The 12,275-nt window shown below is 37.9% G+C and overlaps 1 protein-coding gene across 5 annotated transcripts in view; it reads right to left on the bottom strand.

Moving 5' to 3' along the window:
• Positions 1-12,275, bottom strand: part of ULK2 (unc-51 like autophagy activating kinase 2) — an 82,536-nt gene that overhangs the window by 29,323 nt on the left and 40,938 nt on the right. For all 5 annotated transcript variants that reach the window (XM_064582743.1, XM_064582740.1, XM_064582742.1 and 2 more), the window contains one exon: positions 5,160-5,220. In XM_064582743.1, coding sequence (XP_064438813.1) covers positions 5,160-5,220 — 61 coding nt within the window. The remainder of the gene's footprint in view (positions 1-5,159; positions 5,221-12,275) is intronic.

Raw genomic sequence — 12,275 nt, 5'->3', positions numbered from 1 at the left:
ATGAGATATACTATCACTAACATTACAAAATTGGCCTGTGAGATGATAGTTATTGGGACATGGAGATAAAAAATTTTAACGGCTCTGAAAAAAGAAAGCTCCGAAAAAATACTTGCATCAAACCATTTTAATTTTGCATAGGGCATAATTTTAATGTCTTTGTAATAATTTATTTCCACATGCACTTAATATCTTGTGGAAGAGTGTATACTTTTTTTCAAAATACTCACCACCTCTCTCTGAACCCCTTTCTAAGAAATGCCCCCTGGTGTGTGTACTCCTACCACAAACCCCTGGGAAGGAGGCTGAAAGAGCAGCTCCCATTTGGGACATGCTGTTCTCAAAGCAGAGGAAAAAGGACCGATGACAGAACAGAAACTTTCAGAGCCATTATGTAGTCCTGCTATCACTGTTTTTCCCCTCTCTTTTAAGATTAGCATGTCCCAATTCTTGTATAGAGTCTGAGACAAAAGTACCAAAAAAAGCTATAAATCTATGTTATTATTAGGAACACATAAACAGGCGATTTGTGGCATCAATAATATAAGGGGGGGTATACTCCCATACTCTCTACAGTAGAGTTTTTGTATGCAACTGAAGTTATCAGTTTAAAATGGACTGTTGTACCTTAAAGTTATTTTATGGAGTCCCAAAAGTGACCACAAAGAATGTATCTATAGAATATACACAATAGGAAATGAGAATCAAAGCATGTCACTACAACAAGATCAACAAAACACAAAGAAAGGTATTAAGAGAGAATATAAGGGGGCAAAAAAGCCACAAGACGTACATAAAAGTAACAAAATGGCATTGATAAATCTTCCCCAATTAGGCTGAAAGTAAAAGGATTGAAAAAGATATCCCCAGGATGCCTGGGTGGTGCAGTCAGTTGAGCGTCCAACTCTTGGTTTCAGCTCAGGTCGTGATCCCAGGATCATGGATCTCATGTGAGATTGAGCCCCATGTCAGGCTCTGCACTCAGTGGGGAGCCTGCTTAAGATTCTCTCTCCCTCTCCCTCTGCCCTCCCCTCTACATGCATGCTCTCTCTCTCTCTCAAATAAATAAATAAATCTTAAAAAATAAAAAAAAAGAAAGATACTCCATGCAAATGGTAACCAAAAGAGAGCAGGAGTGGCAATATTAATATCAGACAAAAGAGACTTTCAGTCAAACACTGTTACAAGAGACAAAACAGGACATTATTAAAGGGTCAATTAACTAGGGAAATATAACAATTATAAATATTTATGCACCAAACATCAGTGTTCCCAAATATATGAAGCAAATATTGACAGAACTGAAGGGAGAAATAGACAATTCCACAATAACAGCTGAACAATTCAATACTCCACTTTCCATAATGGACAGAAAAATCAGAGGAATGAGCAATAAAGAAACAGGGCTTGAACAACACCCTAGACCAACTGGATCTAGTAGACATATACAGAACACTCTTCCCACCACCAAAAGAAGAAGATACATTCTTCTCAAGTGCACACGAAACATTCTCCAGGACAGACCACATATTAAGCCACAAAACAAATCTTAAAATTTTAAAAGATTGAAATCATACAAAGTATCTTTTCCAATCATAATGGATAGAAAGTAGAGGTCAACAGAAGAAGGAAAACAAGAAAATCCGCAAATACACAGAAACTAAACAACACACTCTTACACAAACAATAGGTCAGAAAAGAAATCACAAAATAAATCAGAAAATGTCTTGAGAAAAATGACAATGTAAACACAACATACCAAAACTTATGGAATACAGTGAAAGTAGCATTAAGACAGATGTTTATGGCTGTAAATGCTAACATTAAAAAAAAAAATCTCAAATAAAAAACTTAACTTTACCCCTCAAATTAGAAAAAGTACAAACTAGGGGCACCTGGATGGCTCAGTCAGTTGGGTATCCAACTCTTGCTTTTGGCTCAGGTTGTGATCCCATGGGTTGTGAGATCAAGCCCCATGTTGGGCTCCATTCTCAGCAGGGAGTCTGCTCGAAGATTCTCTCCCTCTACCCCTTCCCCCACTCACACTCACTCATGTACTCTCTCTCCCAAATAAATAAATCTTAAAAAAAGAAGGAAAAGTACAAACTAAACTCATTTCCTAACAAAAAATAGGAACTAATGAAGATTAGAGCAGAGATAAACAAAATTGAGAAAACAGAAAAATCAAACTAAGAGTTTTGGCATTTTTAAAAATCAACAAAACTGACATATAGCTAGGTTAACTAATAAAAAGAGAAGACTCAAAATCAGAAATGAAAGAAGGAACATGACAACTAAAGCCACAGAAATACAAAGGATTATAAGAGAATACTATGAACAAGTGCTTGCCAACAAATTGGATAACCTAGAAGAAATGGATAAATTTCTACAAACACACAGCCTACTAAGGTTGGATGATAAAAAGGAAGGGAAAATCTGAACAGACCCATAACTAGCAAGGAGACTGGATTAGTAATCAAAACTTCCAAGTAATAAAAAAAAGCCTAAGGCCACATGTTTCACTGGTAAATTCTACCAAACATGTAAAGAATTAACATCAACACGTCTCAAACTCTTCCAAAATATTAAAGAGGAGGAAACACTCCCAAACTCCGTCCATGAGTTCAGCATTACCCTAATACCAAAGCCACACACAGATACTACAAAACAGCAACAACAACAACAACAACACCAGAACAATTTCCCTGATGAAATTTGATGTAAAAATCCTTAACAAAACACTAGCAAACCAAATTCAGTAACACATTAAAAGGATCATATACCATGACCAAATGTGATTTATAATATACCTACATTAATGGAATGAAAGACAAAAACCACATGACGATGTCAATTCATGCAGAAAAAGCATTTGACAAAATCCCAACATCCTTTAATGATAAAAAGCATTCAACAAACTAGGAATTGAAAAAAATTACCTCAACATAAAAAATACCATATATAAAAAACCCATAACTGTCATCATACTCAATGGTTAAAAACTGAAAGCCTTTCCTCTATGATCAGGAACAAGACAAGGATGCCTGCTCTCACCACTTCTACATAGAATTCCTACCCAGAGCAATTAGGCAAGAGAAAGAAATAAAAGGCATTTGAATTGGAATGGAGTAAGTAAAATTATTTCTGTTCATGGGTAATATGATCTTAAATGTAGAAAACCCAAAAGATTTCACACGCAAAAAGCCATTAGAACTAATACATTCAGCAAAGTTGCAGGAAATGAAATCAACACACAGATATGAGTAGCATTTCTATACACTAACAATGAACAATGCAAAAAGGAAATTAACAATGCCATTTACAATAGTATCAAAAAGAATAAAATCACAGAAATAAATCTAACCAAGGAGGTGAAAGACTTGTATATTGGAAACTACACAACATTGCTGAAAAAACTATAAAAGACATCCCGTCTTCATTGACCGTAAGATTTAATACTGTTGTCAATTCCACCCAAAGTGATCTATACAGATCAATGCCATCCCTACCAAAATCTCAAAGGCATTTTTTGCAGAAATAGAAAAATCTTTCCTGAAATTCATATGTAAACTGCAGGAACCCTGAATGGTCAAAACAATTTTGGAAAAGAAAAACAAAATTGGAGGTTTCATACTTCCTAATTTCAAATCTACAGTAATCAAAACAATGTGGTTGGCATAATGACAGACACAGAGACCAAAAGAATGGAATAGACAGTCCAGAAACACACCCTTGCATATATGGACAAATGATCTTCAACAAGGATGCCAACGCCACTCGATGGCAAAAAGACGGTCTCTTCAGCAAATGAGAAAACTAGATTCCATATGCAAAGAATGCAGCTGGACCCTTACCTTATACAATATACAAAAATTAACTCAAAATGGATTAAAGAGCTAAATGTAAGACCCAAAATTATATAACTCCTAGAAGAAAACATAGGAGAAAAGCTTCATGACACTGCATTAGGCAATGATTTCTTGAATGACACCAAAAACACAGACAACAGAACAAAAAAATAGACAAATGAGACTACAACAAATTCTAAAACTCCTGTGCTCAAAGGACACATCAACAGAGTGGAAAGACAATGTTTGGACTGGGAGAAAATGTCTGTAAATCATATATCTGATAAAGGGTTAATATCCAAAATATATAAAGAACTCCTACAAATCAACAATCAATGATAGACAAATGTCCAATAAGTATATGAAAAGACACTCAAAACCACTAATCATTAGAGAACTGCAAATCAAAACCACAATGAGATATCACCTCATACTCATTAAGATGGTTATTACAAAAAACAAGCAAACAAACAAATAACAAGTGTCACTGAAGATGTAGAGAAACTGGAACCCTTGTACACTGTTGGTAGGAATGTAAAATGGTACAACCACTACGGAAAATAGTATCACAACTCCTCAAAAAATTAAAAATAGAAATATCATATGATCCAGCAACCCCACTGTTGGGTGTATATATATATATATCCAAAGGAACTGAAAGCAGGATCTCAAACAGATATCTGCACATTCACATTTATAGCAGAATTATTCACAATAGCCAAGAGGTACAAGAAATCCAATTGACCACCGGCAGATGAATGGATAAACAAAACACAGTGTGTGTGTGTGTGTATATATATGTATGTAGAATGGAATAAGGTTCAGCCTTAAAAGAAATTCTGACAAATGCTACAACATGGATGAACCTTGAGGACATTATGATGACTGAACTAAGCCAGTCACAAAAAGACATACATTGTATACTCTACTTATATTAGGTATCTAAAATAGTCAAATTCATAGAAAGAGAAAGTAGAACAGTGGTCACCAGCACCTAGAGGTGGGAGAAATGGGGAGTGCTATTACATAAGGAGTACTGAGTTTTAGTTTTGCAAGATGAAAAAGTTCTGGAGATTGGTTGCCCAACACTGTGAATATACTTAATGCTACTGAACTATAAACTTAAAAAACGGTGAAGACAACAGACATTACGTGCTTTTTTACTACAATTTAAACTTTTTAAAAAAATAGAAATGACAAATTGTGAAACAAAATAAAATTCAGAATCAAAAACATGGTCAAAGTTCTATAAAGTTTCCTCAGAAAAACCAAAATATGAGAAACATTCTAATTTAATAAACATAAACATACCCTCCACACACCAAGAACTCATTTGAAGCATGTCTGCCAGCAGTCCCCATCGGCGTATCATCTAAAGGAGAAAGAGAAAAACACCATCAGTTCTGCTCTACCACCTGCTTAAAAAACGTAAATTGTCCCAACACGATTATTCGGAAAAATCTGAGCACCGCACAAATTTACCACTCGCTTATGATGCAGTTTCCTCCACGAGTAAAAGCGGGTAAAAACCATGAGCAAAAACACTGAACACATGGCGCCCAGCTGAAAACACAGGCTGGAAGCCTTCAGTGCCCACTTCTATAAACAAACATCAGGTCTTTCCAAGGTAAAGTGTCGTATTTATTTCAGTGTTACGTATCCTTCACCATTTAACAGGCACGGTAAAAAACTGTGCTAACGTTTTTATCATGTTCCTTTTAATACGTCACTCACCAGCGTTTTTGAGTGTTAGGCTCCTGATTCCCATTTGCCCATAAACTCTGTGGTTTTTATTGAGCAATTTTTTCAGAGAGTGGTAACTTTTAGGAACACGTTCCAGCACAACTGACTGTAAACGAAGTCTAGTTCACCCCACTGTTGGAGCACCCCCATCCTGCGTAACACTCCCTGTCTTGCACGGGTTGTTGAACAAGGCGTCGTCGTGGAAGCTGGGACCTCTCAGACACTGTAGCACAAGCCACAGGCCGCCTTCACCTGCTCCAGTATCATCTACGTATGGGAACAGAGCTGAGCTCAGAATGCAGGGGCCCCTCATTCTTGTCACTGGTATGTCCATTCTATCACATTGCCTGTGTGACTTTAAATGGCTGTAAAGGCATAATCAGTGTGTAGATATGAAATAGCAGTGTTGACCAAATACGTTTTTAAAAAGAAAAGTATAGGTTATGCTGCTAACCCATACTCCAAAGGGGAAAAAAAGGAAACAGACACAAATATCCCTCTGAATGGCCCTAAATAAGAATTGAGAAATGCATTTATTTTAGCACATCTCAAGTCCCTGCTCTCATGAAGCTGCCATTCTAGTAATGAAAGAAGGTAAGAGTGTCAGGCGTGATAAGAAATATAAAGGAAAATAGGGGCCCCTGGGTGGCTCAGTCCGTTAAGCATCCGACCCTTGATTTCAGCTCGGGTCATGATCTGGGGGTCATGGGATCGAGCCCTGCATCAGGCTCCACACGCTCTCAAAATAAAAAAGTAATATAAATATTTTAAAACGTCTATAAAGGAAAATAAATCAGGGTAAGAGAATAAAGAGAAGTGAGGAAGGAGGCTACCTATTTTAAAGAGAAGAGCTCCTGATGTGGTAATGGAGGGAACAAGGCAGATGGGGCAGGGACAGAAGCCACTACGCTCCACTAAGTGTACTTCATTTTGTAGCTTTGAGTTTGGAGCCATACATAATGTAGAAGCAAAATAATAAAACCAAAAGGAAAATGAAGCAAAACATTTATCATCTTTCATCATACATGACCATGTATCAACTTGTCTGGTATCGCTAGAAGGGAATCTTTTCAAGTGACTTTAAAGCTCTGTAATTTGACTGGACATCCCTAATAGGATTACCCTAAGGACAAAAAGACTTTTTTTATTTTATTTTTTTAATTTTATTTTATTATGTTATGTTAGTCACCATACAATACATCACCAGTTTTGGATGCAGTGATCCATGATTCACTGTTTTCGTACAACCCCCAATGCTCCATGCGGTACGTGCCCTCCTTAATACTCATCACCGGGCTAGCCCATCCCCCCAGCCCCCTCCCCTCTAAAACCCTCAGTTAGTTTGAGTCCATAGTCTCTCATGGTTCATCCCTCCTTCCGATTTTCCCCCCTTCATTTTTCCCTTCCTTCTCCTAATGTCCTCTATGCTATTCCTTATGCTCCACAAATAAGGGAAACCATATGATAATTGACTTTCTCTGCTTGACTTATTTCACTTAGCATAATCTCCTCCGGTTAGAATGGCAAAAACTGACAAGGCAAGAAACAACAAATGTTGGAGAGGTTGTGGAGAAATGGGAACCCTCTTACACTGTTGCTGGGAATTCAAGTTGGTACTGCCACTTTGGAAAACAGCGTGGAGATTCCTCAAAAAATTAAAAATAGAGCTACCCTATGACCCATCAATTACACTACGGGGTATTTACCCCATTTCACTACAGATGTAGTGAAAAGAAGGGCCATGTGCACCCCAATGTTCATAGCAGCAATGTCTGCAATAGTCAAACTGTGCAAAGAGCCGAGATGCCCTTCAACAGATGAATGGATAAAGAAGATGTGGTCCATATATACAGTGGAATATTACTCAGCCATCAGAAAGGATGAATACCCAACTTTTACATCAACGTGGATGGGACTGGAAAAAGACTTTTTTTAAAGTGGGCTCCATGCCCAACATGGGGCTTGAACTCTTGACCATGAAGATCAAGACTAACATGCTCTACTGACTGAGTGAGCCAGGCGCCCCCATAAAAAGATTTTAAATGGTTTTAGGTAATTATCTTGTTATTTTGATATGATATCATATTATGAAAGGAGAGAAAAGAGAAGAACCTAAATTCACAAGGGCAAAATGAAAAGTCAACAGCCACAAAAATTTAGAAGTTACAAAGTTGATCGAAGTATTATTTGACCTAGGAGACCCTAGAAGACAGAATCTTTAGCCAATACAAGTTTCCCCCACATGGTATGAGGGAGTATTCTCCAGGAGATGTGAGCAGCCCTCCAAAAAGGAAGCATAATACATAATACATCACCACTGTCCGTAAGACCCACCCCATACAAAGCTTTCAAACAACATTCTAATTTTCTATTCTTAATTATGAGTATACAATAATTACCAAACATCCAAGGAAGGAATCTAATCTGAAACCGAGACTCCAAAACAACCTGGGAGAGATAAAAAAGAAAATATTTTCTGTAGAAAAGTAAAAAAAAAAAAAAAAAAAAAGTAATGTCCTCAGAGATAAAATATTGCATACTGAAATAAAAACAATACTTAGGGAGAGGGGAAGCTTCTAGAAATTAAAAATATGAGAACATAAATGATAAACTCAATAAAAGAAAATATCAAGGAAATTTCCCTAAAATTAGAGCAGTAAGACAAAACAAAAGGAAAATCAGACAAAAGAGATAAGAAAATCAGAGGAGTGTACTCAGGTATTTGTCTTATTATTACTTTTAAACTGTATAGATGTTTTAAAGATCTAATGTGGGGACTCCTGGGTCCCGGTTTCACATGTAAGAAGCCTGGGAGTTGCCATTCTTCCCTAACAACAAGTAAAAAGCTAAAGAGACTGAAAAATGATCCAAAAGAGAGGAGGTCAGAAGCAAACTGATGCCCCAGGAATAGAGAGACAGATAGGCAAACACGCGGAGTTGTGGTTTATCTGAGAAGAGACTCAACCCGTAGAAGGCTTGAGGAAACCACAGCCAGGGCAGAAAAACATGAACCGTGACTGACAATTTGCTAGAGGATCACGATGGACAGCTCTCAGCGTTAAAAATTCCAGGAGGATCTAGTCATAGGGAGGCCCACAATATTGTCAGATTTATCTCGGGGAACTCAGATGCTCACAGTAAAACAGTGGAGAAAAAAATCCCCTCCTGCTTCTGGTGGGGAAGGGAAAAGGAACCGTTTTTAAATAGGTCTGAGCATTGTGTTCTTAACAAGGCCTGCCCTCAGGGGAAACCACTTCATCATCCGGAGCTTTATCTGCTGGAGTTAAGCTCCACCTAACTGAGCTGGGGGCAGGGAAATACCCAACCCCAGTGCCTTAGAGTCATCCTGTCCCACCTCAGGAAGGAGAAAGAAACTGGGGAACACTTGTGAAGCCCACAAACCAGAGACCTAGGCTCCCCAAAAGACTGAGACCTAATCACAGGACTGCAGAACACTTTCCTTCCCCCTACACCTCACCATCACATTACTAAAAGCCTACTTACAGCAGTTCCGTTTTACCCAGGACATCATGTATGACTATCAAGAAAAAGTCACAAGGCATAACAAAAGGCAAAAAACACAGACTGAAGAGACAGGGCCATGGCAAGGATGTCAGAATTACCAGACTGGAAATTTAAAATAACTATGATTAATATGCTAAGGGCCCTAATGGAAAAGGTAGACTGCATGCAAGAACAGATGAGCAATGTAAAAAGAGATGGAAATCTTAACAGAGAACCAAAAAGAAATGCTAGAGATTAAAAAACAGTGTAAAGGAAATGAAGAATGCCTTTCATAGGCTTATTAGTAGACTGGACACGGCTGAGGAAAGAAGATCTGAACTAGAGAACATATTGACAGAATCCTCAAAAACTGGAAAACAAAGTTTTTGTTTTTGTTCTAGATTTTATTCATTTATTTGACACAGAGAGCGAGAGCGAGAGAGAGAGAGAGAGAGAGCAAGCACAAACGGGGCACGGAAGGCAGAGGGAGAGGGAGAAGCAGGCTTCCTGATGAGCAGGGAGTCCAATGAGGGGCTCGGTCCCAGGACCCTGGGATCGTGACCTGAGCTGAGGGCAAACACTTAACCAAGACTGAGCTAACCGGGTGCCCCAACAAAGATTTTCTTAAAAAACAACAGAATATCCAAGGTCTGTGGGACAACTACAAAAGGTGTAACATGTGTAATGGGATTACCAGAAAAAGAAGAACGAACAAAAGGAACAGAGGGAAATATTGGAAACAATAATGACTGAGAATTTCCCCAAATGAATGTCAGACACCAAGCCACACATCCACAAAGCTCAGAGAGCTCCAGGCAGGATAAATGCCCAAAACAAAGACACCTAGGCAGATCATTTTCAAATTACAGAAAAATCAAAAATAAAGAAAAAAAAATTCTGAATGAAGTCAAAAAAAGAACACCATACTTATAGAGAAACAAAGGTAAGAACTGCATTGACTTCTCAGTCAAAAAAAGAACACCATACTTAACAGAGAAACAAAGATAAGAATTGCGTTGACTTCTCAGTAATCGCACAAGCGAATAATAGTAACATTATATTCAGTTATATATGCTTAATGTATATGTTCTATGAATGTATGGATAGGCTTATGTATTCTTATATTTAACTGGAATAAATGACAGCAATGATACAAGGGATGCCCGGATTTTGTTATTATAAGGGACTTCACACTATCACACTGAAGCGTTAAACTTTATTTGAAAGTGGACCTGGAGTGGGGCACCTGGGTGGCACAGTCGGTTAAGCGTCTGACTCTTGGTTTTGGCTCAGGTCACGATCCCAGGGTCGTGAGATTGAGCCCCGTGTTGCACTCCATTCTCAGCAGGGAGTCTGCTTGAGATTCTATCCCTCTCTCTCTGCCCCTCCTCTGGCTGCTTGTGCTCCCTCTCAAATAAATAACATCTTTAAAAAACAAAACAGGGGGCGCCTGGGTGGCTCAGTCGTTAAGCGTCTGCCTTCGGCTCAGGTCACGATCCCAGGGTCCTAGGATCGAGCCCCGCATTGGGCTCCCTGCTCCGCGGGAAGCCTGCTTCTCTCTCTCTCCCACTCCCCCTGCTTGTGTTCCCTCTCTCGTTGTGTCTCTCTCTGTCAAATAAATAAATAAAATCTTTAAAAAATAATAATAATAAAAAACAAAACAAACAAACAACAACCCAAAAAACAAGTTTAAAAGAATAGAAATCAATTTCTGCTCACAAACAACAATGGAATTAAACCAGAAATCAGTAACAGAAAGGTAATTGGAAAATCCCCAAACACAGGGGGACTAAAAACACACTTTTTTTTTTTTTAAAGATTTTATTTATTTGAGAGAGAGAGAGAGAGCGTGCACATGAGAGGGGGGAGGGTCAGAGGGAGAAGCAGATGCCCCGCTGAGCAGGGAGCCCAATGCAGGACTCGACCCTGGGACTCTAGGATCATGACCTGAGCTGAAGGCAGACACTTCACCGACTGAGCCACCCAGGTGTCCCTAAAAACACACTTCTAAATAACAAATTGGTCAAAGAAGAAATCTCAAGAAAAATTTTTAAGTATTTTGAACTAAATGAATTTGAAAACACAACAATCAATAAGCTTCTAGCCAGGTGAACTAAAGAAAAAAATAGAGAGGGGATACAAATTACTAATACCACAAATGAAAGAAGAGACACCAGTAGAGGTCCCACTGAAATTAAAAGGGTAATAAAGGAATACTATGAAAAACTCTATGCCCACAAATTTGACACCCTAGATGAAATGGACCAATTCTGTGAAAGACACATCTGCCAAAACTTAGGAAGAAACAGGCAATTTGAATATAGGTCTTCATCTATTAAAGAAATTGAATCAATAATAAATAGCCTTCTAAAGCAGAAAGCACCAGGCCCAGATGAGTTGTCTGGTGAATTCTACCAAACACTTAAGGAAGAAATTATACCAAATCTCTATTTTCAATCTCTTTCTGAGGATAGAAGCAGAGAGAATATTTCCTAACTCATTCTATAAAGCCATCATTACCCTCATACCAACACCAGAAAAAGACATTACAAGGAGACTACAGACCAGTACTTCTCATGAACACAGATGCAAAAATCTCCAACTAAATATTAGCAAACTGAATCCAGCAATGTATAAGAAGAATTATATACCATGACCAAATGGGATTTATCCCAGGTATGCAAGACTGGTTCAACATTCTAAAATTAATGTAATCTATCACATTAACAGAAAATCACAGAAAATCACAGAAAAAGCATTTGACAAAATCCAACCACCATTCATGATAAAAACTCACAGTAAACTAAGAATGGAGGGGAACTGTCTCAACTTGATAAAGAATAGCTACAAAAAGCTACTGCTAACATAATACTAAATAGTGAGAAACTCCAAGCTTTCCCACTAAGATTGGGTAAAAATATATGGATGTCCTCTTTCTTTTTTTTTTTCCCACTGACTTTTTATTGGCTGTGGTTATTACAGTTTCATATAATCTGTGAAGAAAGTCCTCTTTCACCACTTCTTTTCAACACTGCACTGGAAGTCCTTGCTAATGCAGTAAGTCAAGAAAAGGAAATGAAAGGTATACAGCTTGGGAAGGTAAACATAAAACTATTGTTCAAAGATGACATGATTATCTATGTAAAAAAAATATGAAAGAATTGACAAAAACCTCCTGGA

The sequence above is a fragment of the Mirounga angustirostris genome, unplaced genomic scaffold (assembly GCF_029215605.1).
Source record: "Mirounga angustirostris isolate CCGP_5_RB_7025 unplaced genomic scaffold, mMirAng1.0.hap1 SCAF_17, whole genome shotgun sequence".
Lineage (NCBI taxonomy): Eukaryota > Metazoa > Chordata > Mammalia > Carnivora > Phocidae > Mirounga > Mirounga angustirostris.
Note: the sequence above shows the minus strand (reverse complement) of the source record. Positions and strands in the feature narration are given on the sequence as shown.